The 17,841-nt window shown below is 37.2% G+C and overlaps 1 protein-coding gene across 1 annotated transcript in view; it reads right to left on the bottom strand.

The window, feature by feature from the left end:
* The window catches only part of ERC1 (ELKS/RAB6-interacting/CAST family member 1), a 715,223-nt gene that overhangs the window by 307,517 nt on the left and 389,865 nt on the right, over positions 1-17,841 (bottom strand). The window contains exon 15 of the mRNA XM_007937035.1: positions 11,274-11,434. Coding sequence (XP_007935226.1) covers positions 11,274-11,434 — 161 coding nt within the window. The remainder of the gene's footprint in view (positions 1-11,273; positions 11,435-17,841) is intronic.

Genomic DNA, 17,841 nt, shown 5'->3' on the forward strand with positions numbered 1-17,841 from the left:
AATCTCTCCACAACCTCGCCAGCATTTGTTATTTTCTGTCTTGTTGAACTTTGCTACTAGTGCTGGAGCAAGATGGTATCTCATTGTTGTTTTGATTCATTCTAGTTTTTTTAAGGGAGCTTATTACTGGTTATAGAATTCTAGACTGATAGTCTGTTTTTACTTCCCTTCAGTACTATAAAAGATATACTATTTTTTTCCTGACAGCACTCAGCTACCATTTCTATTGTAGTGTTCTTTGTGTACTCTTTTTGTCTGGCTGTTTTTATTTTCCTCTTCATATTCTGTTTCAAGAAATTTGATAATGATAGTTTTAGTCATTGTTTTCTTTGTATTCTGCCTAGTTTCACAGACCTGATTTAAAAAAAAAATTTTTTTTAAATAAAATTTGAGAATTTTTTGGCCACTATTTTTTTGGAAGTATTTTTTTTCCTGCTCCATTCTCATTCTTTTATCCTCTGGTATTTCAATAATGTATATGTTAGTCCATTTGGCATTGTCCTATACAGCCTTCAGGCTCTTTTCATTTTGTAAAACTCCTTTCTCTATACCTCAGATTTGATCATTTCTCTTCATTTGTTTTAAAGTTCACTGGCTCTTTTTTCTGATAGCTTCAAACTGCCAAGGAGCTCTGGTGGCACAGTGCCTAAGGCACTTGACTGCTAACCAGATGGTTGGCAGTTCAAACCCACCAGCCACTCCGTGAAAAGAAGACTGGGCAATCTACTTCCATAAAGAATTATTGTCTCAGAAACCCAAAGGGGGTCGCTATGACTTGGAATCGACTTGATGGCAATGAGTTTGGTTTTGGTTTTTATTGTTGAAATTATCAGTTCTAAGTTTTCCATATTTTAGTCATGTTCCTTTCTTGGCTGAGACTTCCCATCTGCTCCATCATCGAGATGGTATTTTCAATTATTTGAAGATTACTTATAAGAGTGATCTTAAAGTCTTTGTCTACTACATCAAACATTATTTGTCTACTACATAAACTTATCTGAGTTAATTTCTACTGAATGTTTCTTTTCCTAACTATGGGCCATATGTTACTACTGCATTGTACATCTAATATTAAAAAACAAATTCAATAGAAGATATTGCAAATGATAAGCTGTAAAGAGTCAAAATTTTGATGTCTTCTGAAGAACACTGATTTTAATTAGTAGATTTTTCAGTTAATAGTCAACTTGTGTAGGTTTGCTTTGATCCTTTATTAGGGTTGATCTGTTGACAGCCCAAGGTATTCCCCAGGCCTCTGTGTTTTGGCAGGACTCATCCTCCAAACTCTGTATGCCCTGTTGATTTTATTGGGACTTGGTTTTATGTTTTGTTAGGCTGGATCTAGAAAAGGCCTTGTTGTAGGGAACAATCTCTACCCCTAAGGCTCAGCTTTTCTGTTATTTCAGCTAGTCCTAAAAAGTTAAGTAGTTTCTCCACTCGCAAACAAAGTACAAATTAGATTTTCAGTTGCTGAAAATCATACTTTGCCAATATTTAGCTTTACCAACTTCAAACTATCTCATAACATCATCTTACATTACATTTCACTGCATTACATTCGATCCTTATAACAAAACCTCATAAAGTATGATTATTTCTATTTTCTAGGTAAGCAAATGGATTCAAAATATAAGCATGCTCTTTGTTACTCGTGAATCCCTGTTAGGAAAAGCTTATGATTAAATGGATGGATTACTGTATCTTTTACATCCATAGCTTGAGAGACATTTTATCCATTTAGAGAATGAGCAGCTGTCTATAATGTACTCTTTGGGCGACACTGATCAAGAAGATCCTGAAAGAAAAAGACAAACCAAACAAACAAACAAATAAAACGACTCTCATACTGACAAGTCATGTAACAGTTGTTGCTAGGTGCCATCGAATCAGCTCCGACTCATAGTGACCCTATGTACAACAGAACAAAACACTGCTTGGTCTTGCACCATTCTTATAATCCTTGCTGCTATGCTTGAGACCATTGTTGCACCCACCATATCAATCCATCTTGTTGAGGTTCTTCCCTGTTCCTCCACTTTACTGAGCATGATGTCCTTCTCCAGGGAAGGATCCCTTTTGACAACATGACTAAACATCACCAAAGTAGGTGAGATGAACTCTGGCCATCCTCACTTCCAAAGTGCACTCTGGCTGCACTTACTCCAGGGCAGATTTATTCATTCTTCTGGGACTCCAGGCTTTCTTCAGTATTCTTTGCCAACACCACAATTCAAAGCTATCAACTCTTCTTAGGTCTTCCTTATTCATTGTCCACCTTTCACATGCATATGAGGCAATTGAAAACACCATGGCTTGGGTTGTTGTTGTTGTTGTTGTTATGTGCCGTCGAGTCAAACCCGACTCATAGCGACCCCTCCTTGGGTTTCCGAGGCAGTATCACTACGGAAGTAGGATTGCCCAACCTTCCTTCCGAGGAGTGGCTGGTGGGTTTGAACCGCCAGCCGTCTGGTTAGCAGGCAAGTGTCTTAGCCACTATGCTACCAGAGCTCCCTGGCTTGGGTTAGGCATACCTTAGTTTTCAAAGTGACATTTTTGTTCTTCAACACTTTAAACAGGTATTTTGCAGCAGATTTGCCCAATGCAGTATGATATCTAATTTCCTGACTGCTGGTTCCATGGGTGTTGACTGTAGATTCAAGTAAAAGGGAATACTTGACAAATGTCAATCTTTTCTCTATTTATTGTAATGCCACTACTCGAATGTCAGTTTGTCATACTGTGGTGACTTGCATGTTGGTGTGAGACTGGAGGCTATTCCACTGGTATTTCAAATAGTTGCAGGGACTTCCGTTGTAGACAGTTTTCCGTGGAGCTTCCAGATTAAGACAGACGAGGAAGACAGATGGGGCCAAAGCACTGGCCAGTGAAAGCCTCATGAATAGCAGTGAAACACTGCTTTAACAGATTTCCTTAAAATAAGTATTACAATTAGGTAAGGACATCAAGTTACCTACTTGTGATGTTGTTGTTGTTATGTGCCGTTGAGTTGCACCCGACTCATAGTGATCCCTCCTTGGGTTTCCGAGACAGTATCACTATGAAAGATTGCCCCATCTTCCTTCCGAGGAGTGGCTGGTGGGTTTGAACCGCCAGCCTTCTGGTTAGCAGTCAAGTGCTTTAGCCACTATGCTACCAGAGCTCCTCTTTAATCCTTTAACTAACTCTTTTGTATTTAATAAAAGGAACTAGAACTAATCCTATACCTCTAGCACAGAGAAAAATGAAAAGAGGAGGAGGAAAGAAATTTTTTAAAAATCCACGTCCTTCTCCTTGTGAGAGAGAAGATGATATATTCTTAATTTCACCTTTGCAGAGGTGAGGATAATTTTTCACAGAGACCACATACTGACAGAGGGAGAGAAAGAAATAAAAAAGCTGGAAAAGAGAGAGACTTGGGGAAATCTTTATCTGAAAAGCTAAGTTCTTTATTGAAGCTTAGAGATTACAGTAACCTTTGATGATTTTTACATGAAAAGATTCATTTAGGAAGTAAGGTTTTAAAAACTTTTTATTGGAAATTACATTTAATCCTAAATGGTGAAAAGGTGGAAATGCTTTAGGCCGTAAGGGACAAAAGAGGCAAATGACTTTTAGAGGGTTTTTTTTGGTAATGATTTCAATGCAGGTCACAAGAGAATAAAAAGGGTGGCAGAAGGCATTTAGCTGTAATATTCATGTTCCATTTTCTGGGAAGTTGAATATGACAGTCAAAGTTTAGGTGCAGGAAGAGATAAAGGTACAAGTAATTATTTAATAAACTCATTTCTACCACTGTCCTATAACAATTCAGTGTCCCAACTAAACTATTAATTTCTGATGTGATACAGACGTTAAGAACAGCCCAGACCACAGATTCGATAACATAGTGAGCGTAAGAGAGCTGAATATCAGAGTAGAAATAGAAGGGGCAGAATGAAGGAGTTAATTAAGAGTAGGGAGGAATTCTCAAAGGACAGTTAATTACAGATATAAATTCTGCTTTATAATTTTAACTAGGATCAGTCACACCAATGTTACTTGTTATAGCTCAACTGTACAGCATATTCTGCTTTTTCAGTTCAAGTACAGAAAATTTCTGTATTAATTTATGTTGGTTTCCTTCTGACTCTGCTACAAGCCCTTTTTCACATGCCTAATGATTAAAATAAAGGCTTCTGGTGGAAATATAAGGACTCCTGATGGTGCAGTGGTTAATGCATTTGGCTGTTAACTGAGAAGTTGGCGGCTTGAACCCACAGTGGGAAAAAGATGACGCAGCCTGCTTCCATGAAGATTCACCATCTTGGAAAGCCTGTGGGGCAGTTCTACTCTGTCTGATAGGGTTGCTATGAGTCAGAATCAACTCAATGGCCATGAGTTTGGTGGCAGTGTATGTAAGTATGGCTGTATAAAAAGTATACATATTCTTATGTAACTTTGAATACATTTCAATTCTGATTTTCCCCTCTAAATTGTCAGTAGGAAGAAATTAGAATAAATAATTTCAATTTTATGGTTAATATGGATGATTGGGTTTTCTTTTTAGCACCATCAAACTTAAAACAAATTTTAAAATAAATGTAATATACTACTGGATATCAAACAGAGTAACTTAAAATTAAAAAAAAACAACAACAAAAAACAACACTCAAACTCACTGCTGTGGAGTTGGATTTAACTCATACTGACCCCTCCTTGGGTTTCCTAGGTGGTATTACTGTGGAAGTAGATTGTTCAACCTCCCTTCTGAGGAGTGGCTGGTGGGTTTGAACCGCCATCTTTCTGGTTAACAGTCAAATGCCTTAGGCACTATGCTACCAGCGCTAACTTAAAATGTTGTTGTTGTTGTTATTTGCCATCGAGTCGGCCCTGACTCACAGCGACCCCTCCTTGGGTTTCCAAGGCAGTTCAATCTAATTAATTAAGGTATAATATATTAATCTTTTCCTACACTATTCCCAAACAGCCTGATTTTTTTTCTAATGCTCATTTTCTATCACTCGTTTAAAACATTTCCAAGCATATTGTATTTTTCTCTTTTAAAAATCAAGGATTTATTAATGTCAGAATTCAGATTATACTACTGAACTTTCTTAGGTACATTTGAAAATTTATTTTCTGTCTGTGAAAAGTTGTACCTTTTTCTTTAGCCAAAAGGCATCTCAAGAGTATATAATTTAGCCCACAGAAATTTGGAGTTTGGATTTCTCTGCCAACTTTACTGATCTCCAGGAAGACCAGTCTTCCAAGCATGTCAGTCAATAGATTCTTTTTTTTTTTTCAACCTGTGTGTTGACAGTATCTTTTATATCACAATTCTTTCTTTCTTTCTTTCTTTTTAGTTCCAATCAACAGAACAGTTTAATTCTTACTAGCTGTTTTTATCCTCCGAATGCCTTAAAACCTAACTGGTTAAAAAAGTATACTATAAAACCAAATGGTTACATTAAAAACTTTCCATGACACCTGTCTATCTGCAAGAGAAGTCAGGAGAACAAAGAAAAAAACTATGAAATGCAGATCTCCAGGGTGAGACAAAGAGACAAAGAAAGAGACACAGAGTGTATGTGCAATTAACCATAATATCTGGCACAGATGGCTCAGAGTAGAGACTGCTACCAGCAGACTAGATATGGGATGCTACTGATTAAACCACTCCAGATTCTCAAGAAATTAAAGAGCTCTTCTATCCCTTCCCCGAACAAACCAGTTCTCATGGTACTCAAATTCATAGATTGCTACAAACTTTATTAAAAATGAAAAGTGAGGCTTTTAAAATTTATTCTGAGTGCCAACAAGGGGTGGAGCTGCAACAGGAGTTTGAATACAAGGCAGTGGAGAATAAACCAGCTCATGTAGAATTCTTCATAGTGAACCCCATCCTCTGAACAGATACTTAACATTTATTACAGTTATTAGAGTTGTTATTTTATTATTTCATTCCCCTCCCCTCCTTTCCTTTCATTCTTAAGGGAAAGAAGGTAACGTAAGAGTGGAATAAAAACATAATAGCTAACAAAACCACAGCATAAGGAAAAGAAGAACCACTGTGGGATCTGCCAATAAAAATGTTCCTTCTCTTCAGAGTTGGCTAAACCATTCAAATGTTTCTAATGAACCACTGGCAGGCCACCAATTGAACAGTTTTACATCTCCCCAAACTCATGGCCACCATTTATCTGTAACAGACGCACAAAATTTATAATCATAAATGCTAGGGACTGAAAACAACTATTAGGTCATTCCTTTTTGTTTGACTAGGTCATTTCTTTTTGTTTGACTAGACTCTTGTAGCGTTTTCCTCTTTTCTACACAAATGGGCCAATTTCCTTTTGCTTGGGCAGACTATTTCTTATTCCAGATTCAGAGTCACACACATGCATGTATCATTCTCTTTGTACATTGTATCCTCCTAATTCCTCTACATTTTAATTTCTATCCTTATACTAGACACTACTTCAATGATGAGATTAAACAATTTGAACCTTTGAACAACAGCAGGTCCTGCCATGACTATACAGTATCGGCCATGGCCACAGGTCCACCAGTATCTTAATTCTCTTAAATTTTACTTAAATTTGTTTTTCTACAAATCATCACCAAGAAATACTTAAAGCAAGCTAATAATACTCAGTGATTAAGTGCTTACTCTGACAGGCACTGCTCCCAATTCTATGTATTAACTCATTTCTTTATTTAATTCTCACAAAAACACTGTAAGTCAAGACAATTATCATCATTTTACAGATGAAGAGAATGACGCATGGAGAGGTTAAGCAACTTGCTCAAGTCACAGAGCTAACAACTGGCAGAGTCAGAATTCAGATTCAGGCTCTTCTGTTCCAGGAAGTATGTTCTTACCACATACAGTAAATAATTAGAGGCAGATATTATACAGAACTACTTGTAGGGAACAAACCAACTTGCAAATTGACAACAGAATAAATAAATTCTGAGGAAAGTTGTAGAAACTGAGACTTGAACTCGAGCCCAGACGAGATAATTAGCAGAACTTGTTCAGTATATGGAAAGAGGAAGAGCCCAGAACAAAGCAGAAGAAAAACTCTTCCCTTGGTCAGTTACTTAAAAGAAATTCAAAGTGTACTATATCAGTATCCACAATATGGGAGCTCTGGTAGCGTAGTGCCTAAGGTACCTGACTGCTAACCAGAAGGCTGGCAGTTCAAACCCACCAGCCACTCCTCAGAAGGAAGATGAGGCAATCTACTTCCATGGTGATACTGCCTCGGAAACCCAAGGAGGGGTCGCTATGAGTCGGGTCCGACTTGATGGCATATAACAACAACAACATCCACAATATGTCATTTATTGTGTTTTGTATATAATTATAACTAGGATAAATGCTTAGTTTTTATCTGGGTTTCACCAATCACAATTTTGTATATGTATGGCAGAGTTTAAAAATACACATTAAAAAAAAACCACAGGGATTTCCATTTACTGTTCTAAATGGAAAGAACAGGATAGAAATTATTGCCCCCCACTCCCTGATAATGCCATGTGGGTTGGTCTGCAGAACAATGCAAAAAGAGATTTGTTAAGAATCAACATTCTCTCAACAGCATATGTGGATAGAGGATTAGTACTATAAAGCATTAGATAATTTATTAAAAGGCAAGGCATTAAACAAACATTTTACTAGGATATGAAAATGAAAGATGACACAAGGGGGAAATTCAAGTGCAAATTAAAGCAAGGACTGCTTTAAAAACTTTAAGATGGCACAATCTGTATGACATAAAATTTTTGGGAAATCTGGCTAAGAACATCATGATGTCACAGTAATGTACACTAAACAAATGAAGATGATTTAAGAGATAAGTCATCTGACAGAACCAGGCTTTAACACTTTGTTTCTAGAACTTTTATTTAATGCTTGTTTTTAAAATTTCTGCAACATTTATAATTTCTATAAAACACACTACCATCAAGTCAATTCTAACTCATAGCATTCCTATAGGACAAAGCAGAAGTGCCCCATAGAGTTTCTGAGGCTACAAATCTTTATGGACATAGACCGTCTCATCTTTCTCCTGAGAAGCAGCTGGTGACTTTGAACCATCAACCTTTTGATCAGCAGCCAAATACATTAACCACCAGCAACCCCTCCTCGGGTTTCCAAGGCAATATCTCTATGGAAGTAGATGACTCAGTCTTCTATCCAAGGAGTGGCTGGTGGGTTTGAACCACCAGCCTTCTGGTTAGCAGTCAAATGCCTTAGGCATTTCTATATATACTTTAATTATTTCTCCCATTCCTTACTGTATCTTTTTGATTTTACCAATAACAGTTTTGCTAATAACTGTATGTTTTAGAAACATAATCTCCAACCTGCGTTATAAGGGAAGTTCATAATACAGTTTAGTAATGTGGAACATAAAAGTTACATGTAATTTTCATTTCATAGTTTGAAGTTAAGCATTCTTAAAAAATTCTATGATATCTCCCTACTTTGGTGAGTAGTGACTGGGGTCTTAAAAGCTTGCAAGTGGTCATCTAAATGCAACAATTAGTCTCTCCTTGTCCAGAACAAAGAATGAAGAAAACCAAAGATGCACACAAACAATTAGTTCAAGGGACTAGTGGACTGTAAACCTTAGCCTATATGACCATAAGACCAGAGGAACTGACAGTGCCCAGCTATCACTGTCAACCACTCAGAAAGGGATCAGTGCAGAGTGGGATGTGAAATGTGCAGTGCAATGTGAAATGAAACTCAAAATCATTCAAAATCATAAAAACACCAGCTTTACTGGTCTGATAGAACCTGGTGAGACCCCGAGATTATGCTCCCTAGTTACCCTTCAGGCCTAGAAGCGAACTCACTCCTGTGGCTTTCAGCAAAACAACAGACAGGCATATAGGGTGCACATTTACACCAGGGAGATACACTCCTTAGAATGATCAATCATGAGAGACCAGAAGGGCAGTATTGGTATAGGGAGATCGCTCAGGGGGCAGGAATGCATAGGAAAAGACACAGAGAAGAGGTAACTGCAGGGATAAAGTACAAAGAGAGCTGTTACATTGTGGGGCTTGCAGTCAATGTTATGAAACAAAATGTAAATGAATGGCTGTATGGAAAATAAATTTCCTCTGTAAACTTTCACCCAAATCACAATAAAAATTTAAAAAGAAAAGAAAAAAAATTCTATGGTATTTTCTCAAAGTCTTAACAATAAAGGAAAACTCCTATAATATATGCCATTATTTTGTGATAAATAGCTATTTAAACTGAACGGGGAAGATCCAACACATAAAGTCAAGATACTGATAATGAAAACAAAAACAAAAACAAACGTTATACACTGATGCTTTAAGAAGGTCTATTTCTGCTTACAAATATCACATCCTTCTTCCATTTTTCTTCATGACTTTGGAACTTGATGTATTTTCTTCTCAACTTCACCTCCAACCTTTTTCTAGGAAGGGTTCTGAGACCTCTTCAAATCCAGTGATTTTACTCTCTAATATCCAAGAATTAACTCTACCACTCTTCCTCCAAAAAAATCAAACTTTGACTTTTCCCTTCAGTGATTAAAAGACCTTGTCTTACACCTTTTTTTACTAGTTTGCTCCTCAAAAACATATTCACAAGCTTTTTTCTCATGATGATACTCAAAACCCCAACTCTCCCTATTCTCCCAGTATATAAAGCTATTTCTGGCTCCATTTATTAATCACTTCAAAGAGCAAATAATTCATAATACTTTTCTATAAGTTCAGACTTTCTTAAAGCTTTCACTCTGCCCTAATAAGCCGTAAGAAGATGTGACAGACGTGTACTTCCTCCTTCAACTCTTGCGTTCCTGCCACAATTTCACAATAATCATGTCACACGAAAATTTCATGCTAAGGGATCATGCTAATTATCATGGGAGGATCCTCTGCTGCTCTTTAATTCTGGTATTCAGTATTTCTCCAAGGAGCAGAAAAAGAAGAGATAGTGTTACCTTCCAAAGCTAGCTGGGGTGAGAAAAGTTTATTTTACGATAGGGAGACTACGTATTTATGCAGAGAAGGAATTAATGGAGAGGCAATAATTGATGACATGAGAGAAAACTGACAAAGAAAGATTGCAGAGGAGGGGAGTAGGCTAGAATCTATGACAGAGATGCCAATCTGTGCTTTATGAAGGAGAAAGGATACCTCCTCTGAAACAAAAGAGAGGACAACAAAAATGCAAAAAACTTTTAAGGTACAAAAAAGGTAACCAAGGAATGCCAGGATAGATTTGGCTTCAGTAAAATGAAATAAAGCCTTTAGTTAAGCATGAGTGCTGGACTTTGAAAAAGACAGTATAATAAATTTTCAAATAAGACATACATAGTTCTAAAGAGAAGAAAATCAGAATTTCACAAAAAGTCATAGAAAAGAAAAAGAAGCATCTAGAAGCACTGTCAGATGCATACATGCTTCTGAACAGATTATGATCCTAAGATAAGGCAAATAGGAAAATGAAGCACAGCAAGGTTTTCCTAAAAATAGAAATCATGTAAAAATTGGCTGGAAAGTAGAACAGAAGGTTGTTTTCTGAATCTGGAAGATAGGCATATGGGGGCTCATTATACAATCCTCTCAACTTTTGTGTACATTCAGAAATTTTTAAAATAAAAATTTGTTTCAAAAAATTGCCTAGTCATCATATGACCTTAGAACCAACAGTCTTCTCACCCAGTGAGCTCACCAATTTGCCTGAACTTCCTACAAGATTTAAAAAATCTGAGCGAGACACTTGGACAAAGGTATATATACTTTACAGGACTTGAAAATTCACTTAAGGGGAGGCAAAAGTAATTCAATTTGGCCATCATTTGTTCCAATTTGATCATATTTGTTTTAGAGAGTGAAATAAACAAGTTACTATCAAAATTAACCAAAAAAACAAAACAAAACAAAAAAAACACCTCACTGCCATCAAGTCAATTGCAACTCATAGTGACCCCTCCTTGCATTTCCAAGGTAGTATCACCATGGAAGTAGATTGCCCAATCTTCTTTCCAAGGAGTGGCTGGTGAGTTTGAACCTCCAACCTTCTGGGTAGCAGTCAAATGCCTTAGGCACTATGTCACCAGCGCTCCTCCTATAAAGATTAGGCTAAAAGAATTTGCTCTGCAAACTTTCACCCAAATTACAATAAATTGTTTTTTTTTAAAAAGGCTTAGTGTGTAAACAAAAGCAGAAGAAAAGAGCAATGAAGAAAAGTATTTCTACTAAGCATATGCCTGAAGAATAAGATTATAAACACTTACTTCATCTCCAGAACTTCCTCTAAATGCTTTCTCCTCTCTGCCCGAAGATTGGTCAAATGAGTTTCCTTTTCTGCCAGTGATTGTTGGGTGGATGACAGTTTTGCTTTCATGGACTCTAGTTCCTGCTTTACTTTCTCCATGGCCATCAATAACTCCTCCACCTATGATAAATACAGAAAGCAAAAAAGAGAACATCTTCATTAATTAAAGTCAGAGAAGCCAGGCAATGGGCCAGAGTCTACATAGATGAAAATAATACAGGAAGATATCATCAATTCTATACTTTTCTGGATCAGACATGCAAATGAAAAATATATTTATAGATAATGAAATAGATCTCTGATGACACCTTCACTATGTATTTCTTTTCATTTTAGGTAAGAAGGAGCTTCATTTTCTTTTTGATACATGTAAGGGCATATAAGTCATCAGTTCAAGTCATCACACTCTGTCATAGTCAATCCCTTTCTAAGGAAGCTCTTTGAAAATAATCCAGAAATATCCATGGAAAGAATAACACAAATAAAAATATAAGGAACAGTGTCATAGTAAGTACGTACAGAAGATTTTAGAAAATAAGATATCAACTTGATTAATAACAGATTCAGTGCACAAATAATATTTCTTCCTTCTAAACCAAGATTTTCTTCTTTTAATATTAAAGAGAATTTATTTTTTTTTGGGTGGGGGGGAAACAGCTAAAATTCAAACCGTTTCTTCTTCTAAATCCAGGTAGACAGTTTTTAAAAGAAGGCAGGAAGAAGAGGGGGGAAGACGAAATAGAAAAACGTAGAATGTTTTTTTTTAAAAAAAAAAACCTGAGAAAAAGACTTGATAGAAACGAATCTGAAAATAAAAACAAAAATTCCAAGAGAAAAAAGACATAATGCCAAAATATGGGGAAAAGAAACTAAGAGAGTGTTCTGATTACCTCGTGCTGCTCTGACAAGAATATACCACAAATGAGATGGCCTTAAAAAACAGGAGTTTATTCTTAAAATTTGGAGGCTTTAAGTCCAAGTTCAAAGTGCCAGGCTCTAGAAGCTGGGTGAAAGCCCGTCAGCCTTGGGGTCCAGCTCTGCCTTCTGCTTCCAGCCCACTAAAGCTAGAGGCTTTTCTTCACTCAGACGGCTGCTGGCTGCTGAGGCTGCCAAGCCCAAGATTGACAAGTAAAAACGCACAGTCCCATTATTCCCAAATCACATGGCAGGCCATTAATTCAAGTCCATTGTAAGTCCCAAGGTTGGCAGAGCATGGCAGGCTGCTGAACAACGACACAGCTACATGCAGGGTTCAAGGTGCCATAAGCTAGACACCATTCCCAAGATTTCTCCTTATATACAGGAAGCAGACCATATCCCAAAGGCAGCTACTCAGCTGTTTGTGGTAGATCCTACCATGGAGTTGACTGCCAGTATCATCAAGGGGAATAACTACCACCAGATGCCCAGCCACTCAACCAGGCCCAGACAAGTTGATACACAAACACAACTACTACAATTCCACCCCTTGTCAACTTAGCATCTGTACAGATTTCCTCCACTGGGTGGCTCCAGTCCCCTAGTTGCTCTAAGTGACAACTTCACCCCCTTGGCCTGGCGGGCCCCATTCCTCTTCTTCTTGGCCATTGCAGCCCTGTCCCCTCACTTGTGGGCAGCGGCTATGGCTCCATCCCACTAGCTCACATGAACAAGCAGTCCCACATTCCAGAACCAAGTTGGTGAAGGTCTAACTCTTTGAAACCCAGGGGGCTGTGATCGTTCCACCCCCAAAGGCCATAGTCCTATCCTTTCAGGCTGAGGCAGCTCTGCTTCTATTTCCTTGGTCTCTCTGCTTCTGCTGATTAATGCCGAAGGCAACCCACTCTGCTGGAAATCTTCTTGCCTCAAAGGACATTTAGCTTTCTTGATCCGTGGACTGGCCAACCTGCTACTCCATTTCAAGCCAGTCTATTCTACCAATTAATGCGTGATGGAAACCCACTCCACCAGGAAGCTGCCTAACCAAAGGCATCAAGCTTTCTCCTCCATGGGCTGGTAAAGCTGTTGCTACCTCATGCTGGTTCTCTCAGCTCTGCTCCTGCCATCTCTCATGCCAGTCTCTGGGCTCTTCTCCTGCCATCTCTCATGCCACTCTCTTGCTCTGCTCCTGCCGTCTGTCATGCCATATGCCAGGGTCTCTCTGCCAGGGTCTCGGGTCAAGGACACATTTTACTCTTGTTTCCACATTTTAGGTATCTGTCAGAGCACCACCCGACTCTCAGTACCAAATTCTGTTGTGGTTACCTAGTGTCACTCTGACAGGAATATACCACAAACGGGATGGCCTTAACAAATAGGAGCTTATTCTCTTACAGTTAGGAGGCTTTAAGTCCAAGTTCAAGTGTCAGGCTCTAGGGACTGGGTGAAAGCCCCTCAACCTTGGGGTCCAGCTCTGCTTCTTGCTCCCAGCCCTCTGGAGCTAGAGGCGTTTCTTCACTCAAACAGCTACTAGCTGCTGAGGCTGACAAGCCCAAAGTTGACAAGTAAAAAGGCAAGTTCCAATGTTACCAAACCACACGGCAGGCCAGTAATTCAGGTCCATTGCAAGTCCCAGGTTGGCAGAGCATGGCAGGCTGCTGAGCAATGACATGACTACATGTAGGGTTTAAGCATGTCATAAACTAGAAACCATTCCCAAGGCTTCTCCTTATATACAGGAAGCAGACCACATCCCAAATGCAGCTCCTCAGCTGCTTTTGGTAGATTCCACCATGGAGTTGATTGCCAGTCTCATCATGGGGAATAACTATCACCAGCTGCCCAGCCACTCAACCTAGCCACTTAACTTGGCCTAGCCAAGTTGACACACAAACATAACCACCACAGAGAGTAATGTAGTACTTAATCAATCACTTCCATTTACATAGGGCGGTCCTCAAATCAGAATAATTTAAATAAATATGTTCATTTTAATTCAGAAGCAAAAAAAAAAAAAGTTGATAAAGAGATCTATTATTAGCAACAACAACAAAAAATATATACCATCTCCCAACTAGGTAAGCAACCAGTCAACTGCACTTGAGTTATGTCAGGTTGCTGTTTACAAAGAAATAACCTTTATGACAACCTTTTCAGATGTAGAGGTGGAGGTAGCTTGTAGAGGGTGGACATGGCCACTTATTGATGCCTACATAAAACCAATTTGTGTGATGTAAGACCCAAGAGAACATTAGAATCAAAACTATAGAATGACAAATCTGAGTTATTAACAGACCACTGAATGTTAGTGTCTCCTACTTAAATAAGCTCCCATGTAGACAGGTAACAGTTGCAAAGCACTGACAGTGAACAGATACATTTAACTTTTGGCACCCGAATTACTTTACTTTGTTCATCTTTTCTGAAAAGATCAAGTTAATGCCTTCAGCTAGTAGTATCTTTATAGTCTCAGTTGTTGTAAGAATTTGTTATTAAGCAGATTGCTTGCATATATATTTGGATATTTTCAAGTATTACACAAATTTACATCCCTGTCCACTTTTCTGAAAACTGCCAGTAAGGATGATATAATTTTATCAGTTTCATTCAAGTGAAATCCTATCTGGAATTGGGTAAAAGTGACACAGCAAGTTATGTTTTTGTAATTACACAAAATCATAATGGATAGCACCATTTACAGGAGTGGTACTATATAAAGTATACTAAAAAAAAAAACCCAAACTCACTGCTGTCGAGTCGGATTCAACTCATAGAGACCCCCCCTTGGGTTTCTGAAGCGGTATCACTATGGGAATAGATTGCCCAACCTTCCTTCCAAGGAGTGGCTGGTGGGTTTGAACCGCCAGCTTCTGGTCAGCAGTCAAATGCCTTAGGCACTACGCTACCAGAGCTCCTATATAAAGTATGGGATATGTCTATCTTTTATGAATTTATCTTAAACAGCTATCAAAAAGACTCGTTCCCTATCTCAGTCTTTCACTATCCTAGCCTTCTGGTTAGCAGTCAAGTGCCTTACAGAGCATAGTGAATGCTAAATGAAATTATAGAGAGTATAATTTTGAGTGGTTATTTTTTTCACTCAGTGTTTTATCTGTGAGATACCTTTATGTTAGAAGGTTTAATTATAGTCCTGTAGTCCTTGTAACTGTATGTTCTTGTTCTGTGCAAAAATACCAAAATTTATTTCAGGTGTTTTTGATAAAGAAAGTTAATTTTAAAGGTGTCCAAACAATTTTTTCTTTAAGTTCTTTTATGTCCAGGCTTTTTGTATATTGAATAAGAAAATTTTCTCTAATTCAAGATCATGATGATGTTCCTCTATCATTTTTTCTAAAAGCTTTATTGTTTTATGTGCACATTTAAAATATATATATATATATGCAATTAATTTGGTATATCGTGTAATGGTCAAAATTCATTTATCAATGTAGATACTGAATTGGCTCAGCACTACAAACAGTAGAAGGATTTCAATAACCCTGGTTAGAAGGTAGTTCTTAGCAACTTTGCAAAAGATCAGAAATTATTTAAGGATTATTTATAAATTGTAGGACAAATGCTTAACACTGCTTTGTATTATAGACAACTGCCTTTGAATTTCAGAAATAAGCAATGTGAAATACTGTATGCATATAAGAAAAGGTTCAATCACATGTGTATATTCTAGAACTGATAGTAAGATACACAGAAGCTTTGTAAGTGCAGTCATCAAACTGCATTCTCCTGTGTTTCGACTGAGAGGAAATTACCATTTTTAATTAGTGTTATTTAGTTCTTGTTTTCATTCTGAAATAAAAGACTACTGAGTTTTACCAGTTTATAAATTTTGTATGGAATCTTCTGACTTTGTTATTTCATTAAACATTTATGTTTTTGCACACACACAAAAGGGGGAGGTGCTCACTTTATGAGTATGTTCCAGAAGCAAGAGCATACTCACCACACAGGAGACAGAAACAATGACAACACAGCAACAATGAGTACCCTAACACCCAGATTGTTCTTTTTACTAAATTGAATGGGTTCCTTGGAATAGCAGATTTCAGATTTGAGATAAGAAATGTACAAGCAAACGTGGTACATCTTATGCCAAAAAGCAAAATAAAGGTCACATAATAGAGGTCATATCGAAAGAACACAGACACCATGATACCAAAACAAGATAAAGCCATCACAAGAAAAAAAGTACAGATGACTATCCCTTTTGAATACAGATGCAAACACTCTCAACAAAATAGTAGAAAACCAACTTAACAACATACAAAAATCAAGATGTATTTTAGTAATGCAAGGCTGGTTGAACATATGAAAGTTAATCAATATACTCTATTAATAGAACTAAGGACAAAAAAACACACACAAGCATTTCAGTGTGTTAAAAAACCATGTGATAACATCCAGTACCTTTTCATGATTAAAAACATTGAATAAAAATTAGGCAAGACAAAGAATTAAAAGGCATCCACATTGCAAAGGAAGAAGTAAAACTATCTCTAGTTGAAAATGACATGATTTTATATAGGAAAAAAATCCAAAGGAATTTACTAAAAGACAATCAGAACTAATAAACAACTATACCACATGTAGGATGCATGAGCAGTGTTCAAAAATCAGTATTTAATACATTAAAAATGAATATTCCAAAAGTGAAAATAAGAAAAATAGTTCATTTAAGATAGCATCAAAAAGAATAAAATACCTAGGTACAAATTTAACAAAAGAAGTACAAGTCGTGTATATTGAAAACTATAAAACATTGAGGGAATTTAAAGATTATTAAAATAAATGCAAATTTAAAAATTATTAAAATAAATGGAAAATAAATTAAATTAAAATAATTTAAAGAATAAATAGAAAGATCCATATTTATGGATCAAAAGACTTAATATTGTTATTGTTAAGATGGTAATGCTCCTCAAACTGATCCACAGATTTAAGACCATTCCAATAAAAACCCAACTTGGCTTTTTTTTTTGCAAAAATTGACAACCTGATGTTTAAATTAATATGGAAATGAAAGAGATCTAGAAAATCAAACTATCTTGAAAAAGAAAAATATGTTTCAAGATTCATGCTTCTCAACTTCAGAAGTACTATAATGCTTCAGTAACCAAGTTAGGGTGGTTCTAGCATTATTGTTAGGCACATCCAGTCGGCTCTGATTCACAGTGACCCTAAGGACAATGGAATGAAACACTGCCCAGTCCAGCTCCATCCTCACAATCCCTGCTATATTTGAGCCCATTGTTGCTGATACTATGTCAATCCTTCTTGGTGAGGGATTCCCCTTTTTTGCTGACCCTCTTCTTTACCAAGCATGATATCCTTCTCCAGGGACTAGCTCATCCTGAGGACAGGACCAAAGTAGGTAAGATGAAGTTTGGACATTCTTGCTTCTAAGAAATGGAACACATAAAAATTGATATCCTTGGCATTAGTGAGATGAAATGGACTAGTTTTGGCCATTCTGAATCAGACAACCATATGATCTACTATACTGGGAATGACAATTTGAAAAGGAATGGCGTGGCATTCATCATCACAAAGGATGTTTCAAGATCTGTCCTGAAATACAATGCTGTCAGTGA

This window comes from Orycteropus afer, unplaced genomic scaffold (genome assembly GCF_000298275.1).
Source record: "Orycteropus afer afer isolate SDZICR_OR568_19922 unplaced genomic scaffold, OryAfe1.0 scaffold00040, whole genome shotgun sequence".
Taxonomy (NCBI): domain Eukaryota; kingdom Metazoa; phylum Chordata; class Mammalia; order Tubulidentata; family Orycteropodidae; genus Orycteropus; species Orycteropus afer.